The sequence below is a fragment of the Varroa destructor genome, unplaced genomic scaffold, assembly GCF_002443255.2.
Source record: "Varroa destructor unplaced genomic scaffold, Vdes_3.0 BEIS01000007.1, whole genome shotgun sequence".
NCBI lineage: Eukaryota > Metazoa > Arthropoda > Arachnida > Mesostigmata > Varroidae > Varroa > Varroa destructor.
The window spans coordinates 25,591,908-25,613,810 of NW_019211460.1; the positions used below are offsets into that span (position 1 = coordinate 25,591,908).

A 21,903-nucleotide genomic window follows, 5' to 3' on the forward strand; every position below is an offset into this window, starting at 1 on the left:
CGAACATCTGCGCACGCTAGCAAAAGCGGCTGTTCGCAGTCGATATCTTTGGGGGTCTCATCGTATATCAATGGGGCACATATATGCAAGGTTTAGTTTACATTACCTTTGCAGAAAGCAATCCTTAGTCTGTTCAAGCGTATATGTAGAGAACAGCATTGGAAGCTTTTAAATTTCCGCCTCAGTAGCCGGCAAAGATATCGCGGCGCTGCTATTTCTTTTCCTTATTTTTTGATTCCTTATCCTATCTAACGGCTTCCCTCTGCGGACCCGAGTCGCTAGTTGGCCGGGTCCTTCTGCGGCCTGCTAGGCACGGCTAGCAAGCAAGAGAAGGAGTCGTTTTTGACTTTCGTTTTTATCCTGCCGGTTCCTTACGAGCGGCAACCCTCAAAAAAGTCAGTACCAACGAAAACCGGCAGAACAGGCGAAGACGAGCTGTAGCAATTTGCCGGCTAAAGACAGGGTTGAACGGAGATAAAAGGACACGGCAAAGCTGCTGGCAGGAACAAGTTCGCTGCATTTATTTCCCGTCGTTCCCAATCCGCAACGAAAGAGCAGCATTCGGCAGAGGTTCTACGTGCGCTGCTGTTGCTGTAGTCCTACTTAGTGCTCCTGCCACTGCTCACAACGACGATGACGGAAATCTTGTCGATGTTGGCAGCGAGCCCCAGTTCGAATTCGACCACTGCTATCATTACTAGCGAAGGCGATCGAGCAATTTCTACGTAGTTCATCCCTTTGTGCTGTGTGCTTTCGCTATCTTTTTTCGCCACTTATCTACATCTCGCTACCTCATAAAGAGACGCGACGCGCTCAGAAAGAAAGTTACCGGCACACTTCAGTGAGATTTGGAGAAGTGGCTCGGCCCTTTGCCACCCACCCCCGCTTTCTGAACACCTGGCTCCTGGCAGATCCTGTAGACTATAATAATATTCAGCTTTCGATTCGAGTGACTTACAAGTTCGAGGCCGCCAAGTAACCATCCGGGGCCCTTGACGTCCTTCGGTTTTTCTTTCGGCGAATTGCGCAAGAGCAGCAGAAGCGACGCAGTGAAGAAACGCCAGTGAAAACGTTCGTGCGGAAGCTAAGGTGGGGGAACATCGCTAGTAGATGAATACACAAAGCGACACAGACAAATCGAAGTTAAATTGTAAGTCATTCACCCTCATACACCCATACGTCCCTTATCCTATCTTACCTTGTGTAGACTGGCTTCCTAAAGCGGCGAGTGAAGCCTCTAGTTTCATTTCAATCAAGTTATCAATGATGTGAGCATATGTCTATGAGTGTGCACGTCAAAGGAAAGCACAGCCAAGGCCGACTTAAGCGGCCTGGGTTGAACAAAGACGGGCTAATGGGTAGGGTTTAAAAACTTGGGCCCAGATTTGCTGGGTCGCTCGGTCGAATGGGACATCTGGTTGACGCGAGACAAATTGGAGCCACAGTTACGAGAGGGGAAAAGCCGGTAGTGGCATCCGTCAAGATAGAAAGGTGCTTTAAGCAGTTAAGAGACGGATTCAGCCGGGGCAGGTCGGTGGTCGACAGAAATAGGACGAAACATAGAAACTACGTAAGGAGACATGAAGGCACTGCAGGTTTCATCTTTTGCTTAAGTTGTCTGTCAGATTAGACAGCTTGCAAAAGAAACGTGGCCAGGCTACATCATTATAATATATGAATATGTGCACAACACACAGTTTTCCTATGCATGCCTACAGACTGCAGAGTTATCGTCACCAAATATACTGTTACGTGAAAATTCAACAACCCTGAGCGTAATTTAAATCCGGTGTTGGAGAGCTAGCCACATAACGTATTTCAACACATGCTCAAGCATGTATCCTATTGTCTGTTAAGAGTTATGGATTTGTGTGCTCTATGATTATATACGCAGTTTATTTCCTTCTTCGACGGAATTCTTGTTCGAATTACCTAATGTAGGTATAATGTGAAAAATTCGGTTTCACTTGAAAATCCAACCGTTGCTGGACTCTAAATTTAGAGTTTTTCTTTCTTCCAGAATACCTAGCAAACGGTATAAAGACGATCTGGTAACCATTTGTCTGAGTCTGAATTAATAATGGCTACATATTCAGGGCTGCCCTAATAACAAACCCAAAAAGATGGGCACTAGCTAACCAGACGACAGCGCTTTCGTATCGATACGTAGTTGCTGATATAGATATATATATACATGCACTATAGAGTACTTAGAAAATGTAAAATAACCAACAGGATACGCAATACAAATAATTTGATCTGAACAAATTTCAAAAGGAAAATAGACTATTAACTCTGTAACGCTTAATTGCAGCAGTTTCTTATAGCGGTATTCGCCATCTCAAGCATTTGTTGTTGTTTAGATTTGAAAAATTAGCGAATCATCTTGGTTTTACTTGAGCCGTTATTGCAGTAAGTTACATTTTCACTTCGGTAAAACCTTACTAAGTTCAACGAACAAATTAATAAATAAATAAAAATAAATTGTCCCACGATTCTGCTGTTGGTGTCACCTCCTACTATGCATTTGTCATTATGACGACCACCCTTTTGTCTCACGACCTTTCGGCTTCTCTCGTATCGCTCGGTAAGTCAACAGGTAGATATAAGGCGTCAACGACGATAGATATCTGATGGCGTAAAGAAACATTACCAAATACGTTTTGAGATGGTGTTAAAGTTAGAAGCACCTGAACGATTTTGTCGAATTATTGGACGAATAGCGTAAATTATAATCTAATCTATATTATGATGGATTCCGTAACGAATAGATTCGAAAACAGCGTATTCTTCAACGATACCGGCTTAATCTATTAGACAGAACGCTGCTTCCAGGCCGTATTGCCTTATTTCTATATGATATAAACTGTCCTTCAGCGCCAAGTGACCAATAGCTTTGATTCACATACAACACGCTGAACAGAACGAAAGATTGCGTCACCGTTGCTGACAGATATCAGGTCCATTGTAGGTTAACGCTGGTGCCGTCGAAGACACTGAGTTGCAGCCGTGATAACAGAATTAACCACGTCAATAGACACTATGTGATACACGACGTGACTGGGGGCCTGGGTGCGTGTTAGCAGTCGCTCTCTTTAGAGTAATACGCCGTAGGTAAGACTTGTCGCATAGAGGAGACCACAACAACGATACCGACACATGCTCGCCGTTGTGTAAGCTATTTGTCCCGCGCAACATGCAATAACACCAGCGGCATAGCTCGCTCACGCAGTCTTGAAAGGTCTATGCCGCTACCATCACCACTAACAAGCTCCACAACTAGGACTGCGATTAAGGCAAACAGCATTGCTATCGTCGTGTGCCTACCCTACTCGATCCGTTAAGGACCCAATGGCTGACGCAGGCTCAGCATTGCTTGCCGTGTGGCTTGGCTAAACAATATGCTTCGCATGATACTATGGCTTTTCTCCTCGGGTCTTCTCAGCAGCCAGCAGCTCGAAGCCAACAACTGGTTGCTACTGGATACATTATGGCTACCAGGGGGTTGGCGTGCGCATTGGAGGAGAAGCTTAGGGATGCTGTCGAGAGGCCCACTCGAAGATGGCGACAATAACGGCAGCTCGAGCCAGGATGGTCCATTTGTTGCCCTTGCAGACACACATATATTAGGGAAAATGCTCGGGTTGCTTGCGGACTTCACGTAGGAGTTCGGTTTTTAGCGTTGGCGGTAGCAGGGGCAATAGTTGCCTGTGTACAGGCCACAAAAGGACGGAACAGTATCGCCAAGAATCCTGAGTGCTTTTCGCTTGGTCGCAGTTGGATAGCGTCATCAGGCTTTTTACCTTGAATAGTGAATGGTGACCTGGATTGTAGGGCGTAGTAAGTTCTGGTGTGCCATGGTGTCGTACATCTCTGTCGCTGCTACTACGGCATGCAACTTGGTCTGGTGTGAGCGACAGTTGCCAGGTTAGAAATGAAAAACGGCACACCTGCTAAGGCCCATAACTGCTACCTGCAGCGAGCTTTCCAGCCTGGTAAGCGACAACTACTAGTTATTGGAGGTAGCAAAGGGTAACGAAGTGAAGTTTTGCTAGACAGCCTCTGTTCATTAGCTTCAAAAGATTGCTTGTCGTAACAGAAGGGCTAAAAATAGGTGCTACTACATTACTGATTTCGTAGAGAAAAGCAGATATGCACAACTATCTGCTCTATATATACGGTCCAAAACGAATAGACGCCTAGCAACAAATGGTAGATATTCGACGTATTAAATACTTATCATTATGACTATGGGAAATACCAAAAGTACTGATGTAGTTTATATAGTGATCTAGCAAAGGCTAATAGATGCGGTTGATAAACTTTTCTATACACCGAAAACGCATTTTCAATGTTACATAATACAGATCATTTCATATATTTTTTGATATCGAAGTTTTCCGACTTATAGGTAAAAAGAGACCAAGTTCGAGGGTAGGTGGTAATTAAAATCAAAACTTAGCTGTAACTAGCAAACGTGTATACGATATGTATGTGGTCCTGGCGAAAACGAAGTTTTGACTAGCCTGAATTAAATAGTAACCATGAAAATTATCCCTAACCCACAAGAGTACGGGTTTTTTTTCATAACAGTGAAAAACGCGAAGGGCAACCTCCAACGTTATGCTAGGCCACGTGAACTGTGTCAAAAACACAAATTTGAAAAATGTGTTTTTTGTAACGATATGATGGCCTGAATGGGTGTCATGCTGAGCACGTTCGATACGTTTTCCACTTCGACAACTTTCAACGACAACAAGCAGGTGATTGAATGGATTGGATATCCTGGACTTGCGCTATATGAAAACAATGATGGTAGAATCGTTTGGCCTAACGGTAAGTAAAGCCGTGCAGGAACGAATAAAGATATATGTTCAACATGAATCTCGTTTTCGTGATAGATGTCCTAAATAGTCCTGAAGCTAATCCGAGACATTTCCTTGCGGAAGCCGTCAGGTACCTAGAAATGACCACATAATTCAGTGTCGACCTTCAAATGTATCAGGACAATGTATAATGGAATATTGTAATTTTTTAAATCTGAATGTCATAAAATGAGAAATATTTTTCTACCCAACGGAGCATCTAGTACTGTCAGCCAGTCATTTTTGAAATATTGTTTAATCGAATGTTCTGGGACAACTTTTTTTTCTTTTTACTAATCGCGCCATTCTCATGCACGCCTCTATAGGTGAACAGCCATATATGTACTAAACCCACATTACAAAATCTTTATTTCCTACGGTTTTAAGCACAAAAGTTATGCTTTCTGTATATTCGTTAGATTTTTGTACACGCTCATTCTAATATAGAGAGCCGTCCGCATCTCAGTTATAACTCTGCCATCTGGTAATGCCAAACACAACTGAAAATGATTGACCAGTAGAACAGGGTGCGATGCATATCTACTAATAGCAGAAATCCAAGTGGAATCATCTCAGGCCTCTACTTGCAAAAGTATTGTCATCAAAAAAAGAAAAAAAAAACTTACCAAAAATAGGTTCGTTTTTCACTGAGCTAAACTTAGGGTGACATCTAATTTTGATAAAGAAAAAAAAAACACGTGATACCAAACATACACCTCTCGTAGGCGAGGTGAAATCATTTTTTATGTCAGAAGAGACCCTAGTTTTCTTTCTTTATTTATCATTATCAACTCTTGCAGGAACTACAGTAAATTTTAAGGAGACTTGTATCCCTTTTGCTCAGCTAATAGAACTTATTTCACTATCCCTTCTCTAAGAACTTATTAAAAACAATTTTATAATTTGTTGTTTCAAATAAATAGATTCGCGTCAGATTGCTCACTCATCGATGCAGAACACGTTTCGTTTTTCAAACGATGCCAGCAACACTGCCAGCGGCCGCCGAAGTAACCGGTGGAAGAAAAGACGATGGAGACCTTCTGTGAGCACGCTGTGCAGCTGATAGCGTACACACGTACCCAAATATAGACCCCGAGCAAACACAATGAGACACTCCCACACGTCCTGCTGCTCCCCTGCTCACCGGTAGGAGGATTGTCTGTACCCCCTCCCGCACGATGGGTGCTATCCACCCAAAAACTCAACTCGCGCCATACTTACCAAGCTTTCATTGGTATCAGGGCCCGCCGTTTGGAATAGAAAAACGAAGAGAGGGCCCGAGCTCGTTCACGATCATGGCAGTCTTGCCGATCCGACGACGCCATCCGCCACCGTCGTTTTGCTCTTTTGCTCAGGCTGTGTTGTTCTCTAGGTCCGTTTCGTTCCATCACGCGCTTGCGGTCCGTTCTTATACGCAAAGGCGGCTGATAGTCCGGCAAGGGACCTTTGCGTACCGAAACACAGAAGCGGAGATAGATATGAAAAAGAGGAGGAACAGACAAAGGACAACAGAGATCAGAGATCTGAGGTAATACTAAAATATGAAGGACGAGACAAAAGACGTGTATGGGGCTCGACTTGAGCCTGTCTATCCGTCCGGTCTCTTCTTAGCGTGCGCTTCTCTATATTATCATTACACGGCAAAATAAAGAAAGAGAGAGTGATCCAGAAAAATCAAGAAGCAAAGATACAGAGTCAAGTTGCCTTAGCGTACGGTGACGGCCGAGTAGCCTTCGACTATCACACAGGCTTGTTCCTCGCAGCGGACCGACGGGCCGGCCCATCAAGGAGGCGCGTACGTGGTGACTTAGGTTGCCGCCGTTCTTACCACGCAGCTAGCAGTGCATTAAGAAAACATTCACTGATAGGGAAGGGTACCAAGAAGAGTAGCCGCTCTATAGCCCTGCGACAGTGCGTAAGCCCTTTACACTTCATCGCTTACAATAGCTGCGCCGTTTGCCGAGGTTCTCTGAAGAAGTTGGGCCGTTTTATCTTGTTTGCTTTCCTTCGAGGCTTCGAGACGATTTCTCTAGCCTTTTGCTCTAGCCTCATCTTATGTCCATCGCCTCAGCAAGCCTAATAAAGGATTGCTGCAGCATATTTACGTATAAGCGGGTTCGAAGGTCTACACGGTGGCGAGTACTTGCTTCTTTATTGTTCAGAGGTCGGGCTAAAATGGGTGTCCATGTTGAGTTTTTGGTGATAGCTAATGGAGATAGATAAATAATTTCAACTAAGAACGACAATAACTATGCTAACATTTATGCCGTAGCGATTTATATAAGCACATTTTATGGTGTAGTAAATCGAAGTTACCTTCGATTGATAGGAGGTCGAGGAAAGTTACCAACATTAAGCATGTGAACTTTTTCACGTTGAGAATCGTTCAATTCCTAAGTGTTGCTAAAATTGCTTGCCGTACTTGACCGTTTTACAAAACAATGGGAGATCGAATGATAGGAAAGTTTGGTAAAGTAACGAGAGTTGCCATTTAACACAATTATGTAGCCTAAACATGAATACTTTTATTTTACTTTTGCTTGTTTCCGTAAAATATCGACAATTTGATGGACGCAAAAATTGTCTTCATAACTGAGATTATACGCCTTAATCTTTCCAATCTTTAATGAACATTTCACTGCATTGATTCTTGACACACTCCTGCATCTAGCGTAGTACACCTATAGGAGCCAGCCAATTCATTCTGTGAAACTAGAACGGAACAAGGGAAAATGGACCAAACCGCTGTGCCCCAAACATAACACTAGCATGGGGGTCCTTCGAACCCCACCGTTTTCCTGGTGTTGCCTCTTTAACATAGAAGGTGATTTCCGCTGAGCATCATTTGTTTCCCAAAAAATGGCGTACTAGTAGAATTACTTTGTTATCGCTCTAAATTTCGTACCTTTAATCTCGATAAACTTGTAGTGCTCGTGCAGGATTCGTGTGAATTACCAAAATACTGCTACTTTTCGTTGCCACTTTGCCTTCGTGTCTCATAGGTTAGTACAACGGTGTAGGTCAGTAAAGACTTAGTGTAGCTTTTGTGATTCAGAAGTGAACAGACCACATCCGCCACGTAAATCCGGCCCGGTAACCGTTTGGCACTTTTTTTCATGAAATACAGGAGATGTGGATGTTACGTTAAATAGACAATCAATTGTGTTTAATTAATCATTAAAGAACGTCATCACAATCGCGTGCAGGGCGTCTCTTACAGAAATGGAAAATCTAGTTATATTTGTCCATATACCTACAGCCAAAAAGATAATTTGCTGCAAAGCTTCCTATAGCGAAAGCCGAACCTTTGCAGTCTTGCATGGAGGATATAGCTAGGCCAAGGGCATTACAGCTTAAAACTCATTTTCTCTTCGTTCACTTTCTCGTGTCTGCTTTCTTCCTCCTATAATACTGACGTATGCATCGTATGACTACCGTGAGATGTTTTTGAGATTGCTTTCGACAACCAGTGCGTGAGGCTTCTGCTGTTAGAAACGCGGTCCTTTCCCAGTCTTTACATATATGTCCACGTGTATCTAATTTGTATTACCATTACCCGGCATCAGCTCTGCTTGACGTCCTGTCTGTACTACGTCGGTCTGGAGGTCAGAATCCCCTGCTATACCTCGATCCCTTTCGCCTGGCGTCTGTCGATAAGTCGGACGGGTAAGTGGAGCTACGAGTGAAACAGAGCTCTTCTTTTTCAGTCGCCCACTGACGGCCGTTGTGCGAGCCGAGGACCGACCAGTAGCGAAGCGAAATTTCCCGTTTTACGCTTCGCCGCCTTGATTGCGTCTCAGCTTTCCTCTCTTCTCTTATCTTTATTCGTCGCTTTCTTTTTCTGTCTCTGTCTACGCGTCTTTTTCGCAGCTCAGACGAACTGGCGGCGTGTGTTGCAAGAGGCGGGGGGCTGACTTGAAGCTGAGCCCAGCGACGAGTGGTGTTACCGTAGCCGATGACTAGGAGCGCGACACCCGCATCATCGGACCTGCGATCTGTACGCGGGCCGTCCATGGAGAATCAGGACAATCAGGAGACAGCTTCTCCACTTCATGGTTTCTTTCCTACTTTGCTTGGCTGCTTTCTTCTGGCAGGAGCAGCATTAAGGACAATGGACAATGAATGAATAGATTATGAACAACCTTCGCTTCTCTCCGGCCTGGCGCGTCTCGGCATGTCTGACTGGCGCTTTCTCTCTCCTATGCGTCGGAATCTCGTCTCTAGTCAATTCCTCTTATTCCGTCGTAGTGTCCAGCTTTCGCAGCCACCAAACCGGCCAAGCAACCGACACCTGCGTCGCTTTGTCCTCATGACGTCATTAGTATAGCTTGGCAGACACAGGCTTTAGTTTAGCGCTACGCCTATTGCAGAACCAGGAGACATCTGCACACGCGGACATATAAACGGTAGCGGATCAACGGGTACCAGCGGCAATGAAAGGGGAAAAGCGTTCATCTTCGCCAATGCGCACTGAAGTCATCCGCTGGTGATAGGCGACACGGTGATAAGGAAATAGAGAAGGAGCAGACGTCAGGCAAAAATAGGTCGCGAGAAAAGAGGAAAAAAACGTTGAAACTAAGCAAAAAGCAAAGACATAAGGCTGGCGAGCGGCAGGCCAGCAGTGCTGGTGTTGGGACAGAGGCAGGTACATCGACTTTCGGCATCATTGCCGCTGGCATTAGAGAAATCAAGACATTCTCCAGTTTTGGGTTTCTAAGGAACGACAATAACCAGCCCAACGAAAAGACAGGAAGAAAGCTCAAGCCGAGAACAAACGCGAGCGTCTATCCGTAAGCGCTTTGAGTGTACTGGTTGTATGTATGGCGAGACTGAGGATGTCGGCCTATGTTCCTCGAGCAGAGCCGTGAAGGCGAAAAGCAAAACGGAGGATGAAAAAGAAGGAATGAACGCTAGTAAGAGAACGGAAAATTTGCTCGGGCGGTCTTCGGCGCAGGGACAGGCAAACCTGCACACACAATCATATATACACAGACAGTTTTATGGGCACGATATGTACGCAGCTGCTTTGCCGGCAAAGATGACGACAGCGATGAAGCCAAGGAAGAGTTAGGCACGGAGTAGGTATGGACGAAAGATTCGTGGTTGAACACTTACGTGCAGTATGATGGTGTGAAATTAGCATATGAAGATGACTAGACAAAACTAATTCAGCGATGTATGACAGGCAGCTATTTAGCGCTGATATCTCCGGAAGTATACAGCATGTAGAGCAGTAAATGAGGAACAGGTATTTATGGGAATATTTAACGATCGGAATATGCTAATTGTTCTACAGGGTACGTTACCCTTCGGCTATTACAAAACTATTTTCCCATGTGGCGCTGAATCAGTATTCTTAAGAGGTAAATTAATGCAACTATTTTTTGTTAAATTCAGTGTGGTACTTTATCCAGAAATATTATTCATAGCCATACGCTAGCCACAAAAAGCCGTCCAGTTTCTTGGCTTTTCTCATTTTTGCAACTATCTCCTAATTCTAGTCATATTTAAATTTAACTCGAAAAACTAGGACGACCATAGTAGAATAAAAAGAATGAGTCCAGCGTCTATTTAACTAGTAAGGTATGTTGTGCATGAACAAAGGAAATAAACCCAGCTTCACATACGAAACGCTATAATTGTGTATACGTGTTAGAATGTCGCCACGCTACAGCCTGGAATACAATGTCAGAGGAAGTCTGATTTATTGTTACCTTTGAAGATATGTGATGATGTGCTTAGTGGCTGCTTCACACACTATAACTGTGTGTGGCCTCCTCACACCATATTATAGTAGGATATACAATAGCTTAACAGATGTAGTGCAACACATTAGCTTCTCTATATATTTTTAGGGTATATGTAAGTAGTTTTTAATTGGGTACTTCCTTTTCGAAAAAAATATAGAAAAACAGAACTTATTGGAACTGATAGACAGGGCAGAAAATTTAGGGAGCACTCTTTCCTTCGCAGTTACTTTTAATCACGGCTAGCCTACACGTCTTTGAAACATGCGATGGTTTTGCAACATGTATAAATGCATTACGCCACAGGTCTCATTTCATAATTATAATAAATAAGATTTGCCAAGTAATTGATTAAACTGGTCTAACTTATCTTACTTTTCTTCCATGTACGCATAAACTCTTAAAAATTCTTAGCTTATATAACTTCTCTATGCGCAGTAGCTTTGTAGATGATGGAGAAAAGAGAAGAAGGAAGCTGTGTGGATTAACAATCTAACAATGTTACTATTGTTGATAGCGGTATAAGACGCGTCCCATTTTATTCAAGCATTTTTTTTACCAGGAGTACTACGGTTTGGGATCACTCCTTTCGTTACCTCGACTGAACCCTAATAGCCCCATACGGACGAAAAACTGCTGCTGCAGTCTAGGCCAATGGCTCTCTACGTCTTAGTTGAACTTGGCATAGGCTCAACTTGACTGATAAATAATCTTGACTTGATACGAAATGTCACGAACGATCACAATGGAGAAGTCGGACAGCAAAGCTACCCCTATTTTAGAAGAACATACCAGAATACAGAAATGTGTTGGTCTGTTTCATTTTCTCAATAGCGAATCAAAATTACTAAAGTATTACTTTAAGGCTAATAAAAGTTTGTCTTACTAGTCGGAATTGATTATCGGCAAAAATAGACATCGCACAAAAATATACTTTTCACACTCCTACTTTATACATTAAGAAGCGCCTTTCTAACTAGGCTTTTTCATGTGGCCCTTTTGTAACGAAAATAGATAAAGCCAACGTAATCAACTCCTCTACTATTCTTGTGGGTAACGTCAACATAAAACTAACTTTACAGTTTCTTCCTTTTTATGTTTGACTTCGTTGGCGTTGGCGAAGCCTTTGACTGAACGAGAGCTAGAATGAGCTGTTTTGGCGGAGGATCCATTTTCAAGAAAGCACCACATAATTAGACACTGACGCTGACGCGTACCACAAAAAGACGGTCCTACTGTGTTGATCGACCTATGATTATTTCGATTGATCATTTTATCGAGTTTACACCTAGTGAAACCAGCTAGAAATATTTTTTTACCAGTCATCATATATTCCATCAATTATCTTTGTACTAGAATGAACTACCAAAATGCTAACTGAACAGTAAATCAGAGCTGATTAGGCCGACTTTCGATCGATTTTACCGGAGCCGACAAGTGAGCCAAAAAGATCATGTCGAATCACTTCGTCATGCCGGCAGCTGGAAATCACGCCTATTGACGACTAGAAGACACTGACACCAGGGAATATTCAGTCGCTCAAAGATTACTCAATTCACAGCTACGCTTGCTTAAACAGATATCTCTGTAAAATGGATCCATTTTCTCTTAATACTTGTCAAATAATTTACGGCGCCCAGAGGTTCTTCTTCGATAAACCACTTCCTAAATACATTCTAATCATATTTTAGTATGCATACTGTTGTGGTATAGTCATTGCAGACTGAGCGGAACCTAAGCAGCACTTCAGATCTTTATCAATAATTTGAATAATCGCCAATAAGTTTCAATTATAAATATCTGCATGGTTCCAAATATCGATCGATCGTGTGCGAGAGGCCGACGACATCTTCTTTTATTTATTAACTATCAAACAATGGAAAACGAGCTGTCAGTGCGGGCAGCCGAAGAATGACATTACTGATAACCATTTCCTAATTTTTCGCACGAATTCTGTTGATCGATTTCGTTCTAGTAAACCTCTCAGGGCTGATCTACTAACCCTGGAACGGTTTCCCGTAAACGGATAGCAAATTAGAACGTCAAAATTTGCTATCTTCAAGACCTCACATACTGTGTTCCAGTCCACCGCCACTGGTGCCACAGTAGCTCAAGCTTGAACTAGTGATTTTTAACTAATTAACCAACGATTTTTACTATTACTGGGCCGGTAAGTGACCCTTTACACAAACGAAACAATTGAACCGGCTAAGAGATCACATCCTCAAGGATATAAGTTTGTCAGCCACCAGAGACTTTCCCAGAGTAGTGACGACCAGGTTTAGCAAAGTACGAGCATCTATTCGGTTTCGCCCACGCACGTTCCCTGCTTAATTGCAGCAACTGCGCGCGGTATCACTGGATTATCGTGAAGCCTCTCCTAACACTTACAGACAGATATAATCATGCACGCGCTTCTGCCCAAAATTTACCTGTGTGTATGTGCGTGCGCAAGATCAGGTGTCTGGCAATCAATCAAGCTCATTTATTCACCTGTATTATATTGTATTCAAATGCATGAATTACATACATATATTCATGTCATCTGTAATAAACATAATATACTACAGTGTGCCGGATTAAAGTTAAATTTATAAGACTAAGGTTCCCGGAGCAATCGGTTAAGGGATACACAGGATGATGTATGGCATACCAATGATTGCATCATACACTACGTTAACCCTATTCATCAGTTTGTCACCGAGCGACGCTGCCCAGCGATTGGACCGATGGACAATGGGAAGTACCACACCTATTACAAAATTGTTTGTACCTACTACAAACACAAGTTCACGAAGCTCCTGTCCCTGTATAGACCATGATGGAAACTGTGAGCTATATAGAGTACTGCATGCCTGTTAAACATGTCGACTTTTTTTCCAGCTCTCGCCCCCATGGCCCTTCTGGTGAACAGAACTTGGCATCGATCTCCGCAAATTTCCGTTTCCGTTTTGCCATGTTCTTTAAGACGCTGAAGTTGATGGTAAACTAAAGTGACGACAAAGCTCCTCAGCGGATTGTGACGTCGCGATCAGTAAACAGAAAGGCCCAGTACGGACTTTCGGACGCAATTCCATGGTTTTTATGGTGGACAGTGCTCGCCTCAGTGGTTCAGACTAATGCTTACCCAGTATGCGACTGAAAAGGCGACCCTTTCGTACCTTTTCGTAATGTGCGTGAAGAGCCTGTGGCAGAAAATACAAAACAATCGCGTCAATGAATTACTTGAACAGACTGTATGCCTGCTCAATTACCGCTGTAGTTAGCGCTAAACTGAACGGCAGTGTTCCGCAATGTCTACTAAAACCATGACAGAGAGTAACAGTCGATTATGCTCGATTTCAGCTTAACTCACACTTAGCGGCCCCCAAAATGGAACAAAACGGCGTTACGACGCGCGTTACGCTAAAGCTACCGGCGACTATTAGCATTTGTGAACTCGGTTAAATATCTATATTAAACTATTTACCAAGAAATTACACGAGGATGCCAATGCACTAACATTTCGATTATTTGTAAGAAGAAGTTAAGAATGCAATTGATGGGAGCATCCACCCCATATGAAGAACAGCCTGAATCGATGCCACACTGATGGCCTTTCCTCCGTTCGAACCCAGCAACGTACCGACAAAGCTCGCACGATCAAACCACGCCCCTACGCACAGTTAACGGGGTTCTAGTATGCATACACCTCTTTTATTAATAATGAATCATGTGACATTCGACTGCGAGCCGCTGGCCGAGCAGCTACACCCAGTAACAAGGTAACAGTCATGCACATGTGTTGATATGGGTCAGATGTAAGTATGAGCTCGGTTGATGAAATTTAGAGAACCCTGACAATTTTAGCCATGAGCAAATGATGCGTATCAAAACGTGTCTACGTGTCAACGTTTAGCACGTGCCGCAAACATAAATACCGGTAGCGGTCGTGCTTGAGACCTATATAGACTACATGTGTCTTTCTATTTATCTACAATATACAGTCCAGCATCAAGAGCTAGACCGGCTCTTGTATCTTTATTTTTTATCTTGGACTTATGATTCCTTCGACAAACCAAATAAAAAGGGCATAGTAGCTAATGCAGAAATCGCGTTTAGCTAATCACCGTTTTTCTTGCCAAAATTTTCCCGTCCTCTTCGACTGCGACCCCCAGGGAACAGGTTGGATGTCGATCGACAGTATTGAGAATACGCGATTGATATCCGGTATGCAGACGAGTGTAGCTACACAACAAGAAACTCTTAATCAAAATGACTTCATCCTGGAAGTCTAAACAGAAATCCAATGCTACATTCTAAAAGGGTCCGTGTACAAATAGATTCAAAATCCATGAGCGAAAATTTGACACTTCCTCTACACTTTGCTGAATTGCGTTGGGCATTTGTGGATGCCGCAGTGGTAATTCTAGTCAAGCTACAGGGATGAACATGCTACCTAGCCTATGGAAAGGTATCAGCCTCGGAAACATGCAAAAAATCACTACCGAACTGCCTTTAGGTTTTGTCACACTCACACACGGGTCGCTCTGGCTAGCGAAATCGTCTGCCCTCGTGCTACGTAAAACGCAACGCTGATACATATCGCTTTCTCATCGTTTTATCGCCAGAAAGGCAACTATTAAACCAGCTGCTTTTACTACTGCTCCCCACATAACAGCCTCACTTCAAAATCTAGCTACGTGAGAAATTAAGGTGGAGCCAGGCGTACTATTTAAATTGAAGCAATTATCACCTCTATCTGGAAATCCTGTACGTTGTCCCAATATTCAAAGGCCATCTTGGGCCGGCGCCTGTGAGAAAGCTAATTTGACAAATATGCTCAATTGTTGCAAATGCAGGAAGCCAAGTAGTTGCGATCGTATACGTGTTACAGAGAATTGATATGGCGCACCCCTAAGGAACCCGAGATGTCCCCACATAAAGGTAGAGCGTGTTTTGTTCAGACAAAAACCATTCTATGCGTAAGTGTCTCATAAGAAAATGCTGTCCAATTTTTGTTCGAATACAGGAATATACGTTAACAAAAAGCGCCCTTGTGTCTTCGACTAAAATGGAAATGTACATTACGCGTCGGTTTAGTGAAAAGCAGCAGACGATGGTCCATGGACATAAATCAATTTTCTTTGTTAAACTAGATCTGTTGCGATTTGGCCATTAATTGATACTACTAAAGGTCATTTCTGTGATAAAATCCCAAAGCCCCGAAAAAGTTTTCGCAGTGTCTAGCATTTAATAAACGAGAATCATGTAAACTAGTCGTTGTCGTGGCATCGTAGTTACAGACAATTTAAATTATATGGTATTTAAATCCATTTTTAGTACAATAATAGTGTATAAGCCACTATACGGCTGCGCCATGCAGAACATGGATTATTAACAGGTTGGGTATATGTAGTGAGGCCTATTTCTAAGATAAACAGTGGAAGAATAAGGAGGTTTTAATCATCTTAACCATTCGTATTAGACACTGACTTGCCCGATTGTAGCGCTTAGTTCGGCTTCATCTGCAGCCCGCTTTATTTGGCGATTTACAGTGGCTGAACATCTAGGTAGACATGGTAAGTTGAAGGACTAGTCCCGTCTAACCTTCGCTCAGTATATTTGACATGGCTAACTATGCTAACTGCCACCCACCTAACAAATTACCGTTAACTCCTCCAGGCACTACTCGTAGCCACATGGCGGTCTCGCGCCCGTATGTAGTCAGTCCTGTCTTCCCGATAACTATCCACATTTGTGGCCCACCATTTGCTACAAAACGTTAGGACGTGACACTGATTGTTGGTCTACATATATGTAGTCAAAAAAAACATTGACTCCTTTTTGAGCCAAAAAGAAACAAATACTTTTCTATATTTTAAATTAATACTACTAAGTTAAATATGCGCTGTTTCGGTCGATGACATTTTAGTGAAAGAATAATCATCACATTGTAGAAATTCTGTGATTTCTCGGCGAAAAATTGTTACCTTCAATGAAGCTAAACCAGCACCATTGTTCAAAACAGATAATAGTCGGAAGGTGCAACATCCACGCTATACGATCAGTGTATTAATGTTTCCTATCTAATTTCTGCCGGGCAGGTAATCACATATGTGGTCCAATACTATCACGATAAAAGACGATGTTTTTTCCTCTATTTTTTCAGTGGTTTGTTGTTTGAGCTTTGTCAGCTGTTGGCAGTAGAGGTGCAAATTAGTGGTTCTTCAGCCAGCAACAACAACGTGTAATGTACGATGCCTTTTCAGTCCCACGGAACACGTGACATGACCGTCTTTGGCGTTTGTCTGAGCTTTGCCACAAACTGTAGAGCTCACGTTCCTAAATTTTTTAATTTGCACATGTGATTTTTTTAATATTCCTCTAGAGTTTCGCAAATGGAAATACGACCGAGTACTAATATCCAGACCCTTTTTTTGTAGCTAGTTTGCCCGGTGATGACTGTTTAGTCTCTTAGCCGTCATGGCCACTTACTGTTCAATTTTCACAATAATTTCACCAACTATATTCATAATAGGCCGATAACTATGGGGTGTATCTTTCACATCGAAATTTCCAAAACGAAGATGACAGAACAATTTTTTTCGTAAGCCTGGCCAACATTTATGCCTTTATCGTAATAGAGTTGTAAAAAATGGTAAATTTTTGCAGATTTCATCTAGCTTTACGACACTCTATGTCAAGTCCGAATGAAAGCACTCCAACAATATTAGCTCATATATTACACTCAAGTATCAGTTTCTGAAGATATATCATTTTAGAGCCGTATATAAGTAGATAGATTTTCGCAGTATCCTTTGCGTACTCAGAGAGGCCAACTAGGGTAGTGCATGGATACACTGAAATGAGTGATAGCAAGTACGCTTGTCCTACGAAGCTGTTGCGAAGGGTCTTCTGGGTGGGGACAAAATTCTCTAATCATTTTGATCGAAATTAGAGATATGCCGTTCCTGTGTCTAATCTGCTTATAATTGAATATGGCGGAAAAATTTTAAAAAGACAGTTTACGACAGCTCGGCGGAAGCAATCACGATCAAAAAAAAGTGCGTCTTTCGGTACCTGTCGTTGTGTCCCAAGAGCCTTCAGAGCCGAAAGTTGCGAGGCGCCCTAAGCCCCGGGTCAGCTAACAAAAAATATTTAAACCACGCCCAACTTATTACGCACCCCACGGTTTGTCTGAAATGTCTTCACAGCCCAAATTTGTGCAGCTCAGGGAAGGCCCACAAAAGCATGTTTTTAACTACGACCAAATTGATACATGGGAATAGATAGGTATCAGCTGGTACAAATGTATGCCTATTTATCGTAATGGTAGTAGCGATAATGGCGAAATACGAAGTCTACGAAATCATATGTGTGTAATACAGGCACGACGTCTAGCTTACACTGCGCAATAGCACACTAAAAATTCATATTTTTCAAGCCGTATTCAACCGGAATCATTGTCTTCTCAGTACGTTTTTTCCTTTTAACTTTGCTTTAATATTTTCGCATATACACGGATCTAAGCCCAATTTACGGCTCACCTAACCCCACTTCCTAGAGCAACTCGAACCAACGACATAATTGCTACTTTCTCGTAAACTAATGAAGCCATTAAAGCTATTTAATAGAAATGTGTTTGATTGTTTCATTTCTTCTTTCCTCTGACACTGATTAGGTAAAATTAAGGTTATATATATGGACACATGTACCTGTACCTGTATATGCCGCGAGCAAGTCGTAGGTGTAGCAGTTATCTGCAACGCTACGTTTTCTCGTATGGCCGAGTCCCTTATGCGACACTCATTTTTCTCCTATCAATATCTACGATACTGCATGTTTTTGGTTCCGTTTTCCGGTTTCCGTTTTTTTGTTATAAGTAAATAAATCGCCCGGGCGTGCGGTACGAGCAAATTTCGTTCAACTTCTCATAGTTTAGTTTGTACGTATTTGTATGATTTAAGAAATCGCAAGATTTCGACATTAGATTAATTTGCTATGATACTTTATGGATACAAGTTTCGGTGAAAACGTAATTATTTTCATTAAAACCAGAGCTGTAGAAGAATTTACGACCTCAATTTTGCTCAGCGATTGGAAATCGAAGTCCAGTCTTTTTAGAAGACTACTGAAAAAGTGTGACAGACAACTGAAGACTATTACTAAGAAGAAATTATTTTATGAGAATAAATTAGAATCATTTTAGCTGATCATTTAAAGCTGATTTATTTTCGTAAATAAATGCACACGGATAATTTCGTCATAGTGGAATATAATTAATAAAACGATTTGATAGAATACGAACAGCATGGTTTTGTCATATATAACTGTAACAATTATTATTGCTATTTATGGAATACTACTACTTTAATGTATTTCGAAGAAAAAGCACTGTCTATTAATAAGGGGGCACGCTGCTCTACCACCGGTGAGAATCCTTTGAGTTTACAATTAATTACGGACATATATTTCTCTAACCATTTACTAAGGGAAACATCATCTTCAGGGCGCTGAATAAACTCACTAGTCATTTATTAATGTATCGTAATCAGGCGTAAGTACACCTATATAGTGACTGAAGATACAGTCGTACTTATACGACGGTTCACTATACTCCTAGGTGCTAAATTTCAAAGCTCCAAATTTTTTTTAATTTTATTTTTTCTTTTCGAAAATCTGGGATAGGACTTAATCTTGTTTGCATTCGTTGATCAAAGCTCTATGTATATCGGCTACGCTCGGAAGTATCGTCTGGCAGTTACCAATTTACTAAAAAAAATTACATGCTTACATGTTCGGTCTGCCGAAGCTCTAAACTACAGATAGCATGAATCGTTATAAATCAATCATGTTTATTAGCTAGCTGCGTGTTGACCGCTTGGAACCCTAAAGCAAGTAATAAATCTGACTGTTTCAAAGGTACAATTTATGTTTGTCTTATTTCATAAATTACATAGAAAAAATAAATAAAGTCACTCAAAATAAATATCTTGTAGAGTTGAAGTTTCACCCGTTGATAAAGGCGTGAGTAATATACATTCTTCAAGATACATCTATTTCTCTTTTTTTATCTCAAATAAATTCTGTTGTCTGGATACGGATTCAAGTGATATAAAATACAAACAAATTCTACATTTTCTTTGAAACGTCCGTTGCTCTTCCATAGGGAGGCGTAAAGCAGCTTCTACAGACCAGAAATGTATCCCGTTCACAAATGCTCGTTTTCAAATCGCAAAATAAGATACCGATAAATACGTAAGGACATCAACCGAACGTCACAGCTAGCCTTGCTAATAAGGCCTTGTAAGTCGCAGTCAGCAATAATTGTGATTTTACCTTTGTGTCTGCGGAAAAACTGGATAAACCGAAAATCAGAGGAATTTAAATTAGGACCAGTAGGACAATTACTCCATTTCCTAATACTGTATACTTGTTTCTTTATTTAATCATAGCTACTCTGTTATGTATGTCACGATGTGTGAACGTATTTTTGTTCGATAGGAATTCGGTAATGGTAGGACAGCACTGAAAGCTGGACGGTTATAGCCATTTTCGCGATTATATAGCAAAGACATATGGTTGGCTAAGTTCGAAATCGACGCTCACGAATTTGTACTAGAACGGCTAGACGTCTGAAACGGTACTGGACGTAAAGCTAATATGACCAATAGCAACTATTTGAGGGGTGTCTCTCTTCTGTTGTGAACTCCGACTTTTGACAAAGGGTTTGACTCGCAGAAGTATAGCGTATAGATCACGAATTAGCATTGAATGAAATTACTGGTCAGACGTAGGTCAGTTATGAGACTATTATTAGTGGTGGCTTCGATCGTGACCCCAAAAAGGTTCTACAATATGGACCAGCTAAAGCATCTGTAAACAGCGACCGAGATAGCTCTAAATCCCGAATTCGAAATCTCACAGAGTCTACAAATTTCCATTACGCAAACATGGCTGTAACCTAGACATATTGTACAGTCTCGAGGCAACATTACGGTCATTTCATATAAAATCGTATACGCGTGTTGTTACGGATGGTCCAAATTGTTCGACGCGGGTTTAAGCCTTTCGTTCGAAAACAGGGCAACTAAGTTTTAATGAAAACAATAAAATATCTTCAGTCGGTGATATTTGTACTGCCAACGATTTGAGCTGAGTTTAACGTTGTTATTTTTTAAAAATGTTTCCTTTTTATAGTAATGTTGTTATTCTCATTATCCGATGGTTGTAACTCACACCCACCGTACTCTCCAACAGGTTGCTACATAAACGAGCGTATGTTTATGCTGACTATATGTGTCCTTTGCTATAAATGTACAAAGCAGTTATGTTGTTGTTTTTTTTTTCTTTTGAAACAGATTTTTACCCATTGCACAAAGTAAACAAATCATCATCTGATACGGTTAGCGGTCATGTGCAACATGTTCCGTCTCTGTGCTCGACCCATACCGCGTCACTGGGTTAGCAGTCCCATCAGTAATAGTTGTGTTCCGTAATCAAATTTCACAACTAAATCCAACGCAAAGGCCACAACAACTAGATCGAGAATCTTCCTCCCCTCTTCGAAGCTCGAACCCTTAACCCAAAACCAATCACCTAATATTCGGTTTCTGTCAGCTTTGACGTAGGCTAATGCCAGGACAAATTCTCATATTTAGCTAAATTGAATATGCGTACTTTAGTGGTAGGGCTTTATTTCTTATCATTTGATTCGTGACTTATGTTTCGCAAAAGGAAAATAGCTTTTGAAAGTTGAAATAGATGTAAAAGGTGGATGTGTGCTTCTAGCTTCGAGGCATAATGTTACGCAATCTTCTTGTACACCTCAGATTGTGTAATCCATCAATATCCATTATAAATAACATTGGAACTTTGAATAGCGAACTTGACAAACAGACTTCTAAAAATAGGACTATTTTATCTTAGTTATTATAGATAGTTCAGTTCACTGTAGCACGACGTCCAATAGCAATTCTTTAAAAGTTAGAAACTTTTTGACAAAGTTATTCTACAATAAACCGATATATTTATAATTCGGGATTGACCAACTAGTAACGATCGCACGAAAATGGCGCTATCTATCTTGTTATCTGCATTAATGCGGTCGCTTTCGATCAGTCATTCGTGTAAACCGCGCTCTTCGTTAACAGCAGCCAGACCATTATATCCGATGCCGTTATAATAATCCTCGCCGCTTTAGGTATTGGTCCATATTCATCACTATTCAGGCCAATGTTGATGAAGAATGACATCTACTGTATAGGACTACCAACCAATGTGTTACGAGGGCAACAGCCAGACTCTAC

At 41.7% G+C, this 21,903-nt stretch overlaps 1 protein-coding gene and 1 long non-coding RNA gene across 11 annotated transcripts in view; one reads left to right on the plus strand and one right to left on the minus strand.

Annotated features, from left to right (window-relative positions):
* LOC111254098 (uncharacterized) overlaps positions 1-3,441 on the minus strand; it is a 31,158-nt gene extending 27,717 nt beyond the window's left edge. Inside the window, exons 1-2 of the mRNA XM_086974328.1 lie at positions 3,328-3,441; positions 959-1,103 (exon numbers count right to left, since the gene is read on the minus strand). Of these exons, the coding sequence (XP_086830454.1) occupies positions 959-1,101 (143 nt within the window). The 5' untranslated portion in view covers positions 1,102-1,103; positions 3,328-3,441. The remainder of the gene's footprint in view (positions 1-958; positions 1,104-3,327) is intronic.
* LOC111254251 (uncharacterized) overlaps positions 2,421-21,903 on the plus strand; it is a 58,748-nt gene continuing 39,265 nt past the window's right edge. For 2 of the 10 annotated variants that reach the window (XR_015316553.1, XR_015316551.1), the window contains exons 1-2: positions 2,943-3,995; positions 4,594-4,836. This is a non-coding gene — a long non-coding RNA (uncharacterized LOC111254251). Of the gene's footprint in view, positions 3,996-4,593; positions 4,837-5,788; positions 20,926-21,903 lie in introns of those variants that run through there. The other 8 variants (XR_015316546.1, XR_015316548.1, XR_015316552.1 and 5 more) reach the window with 8 other exon arrangements.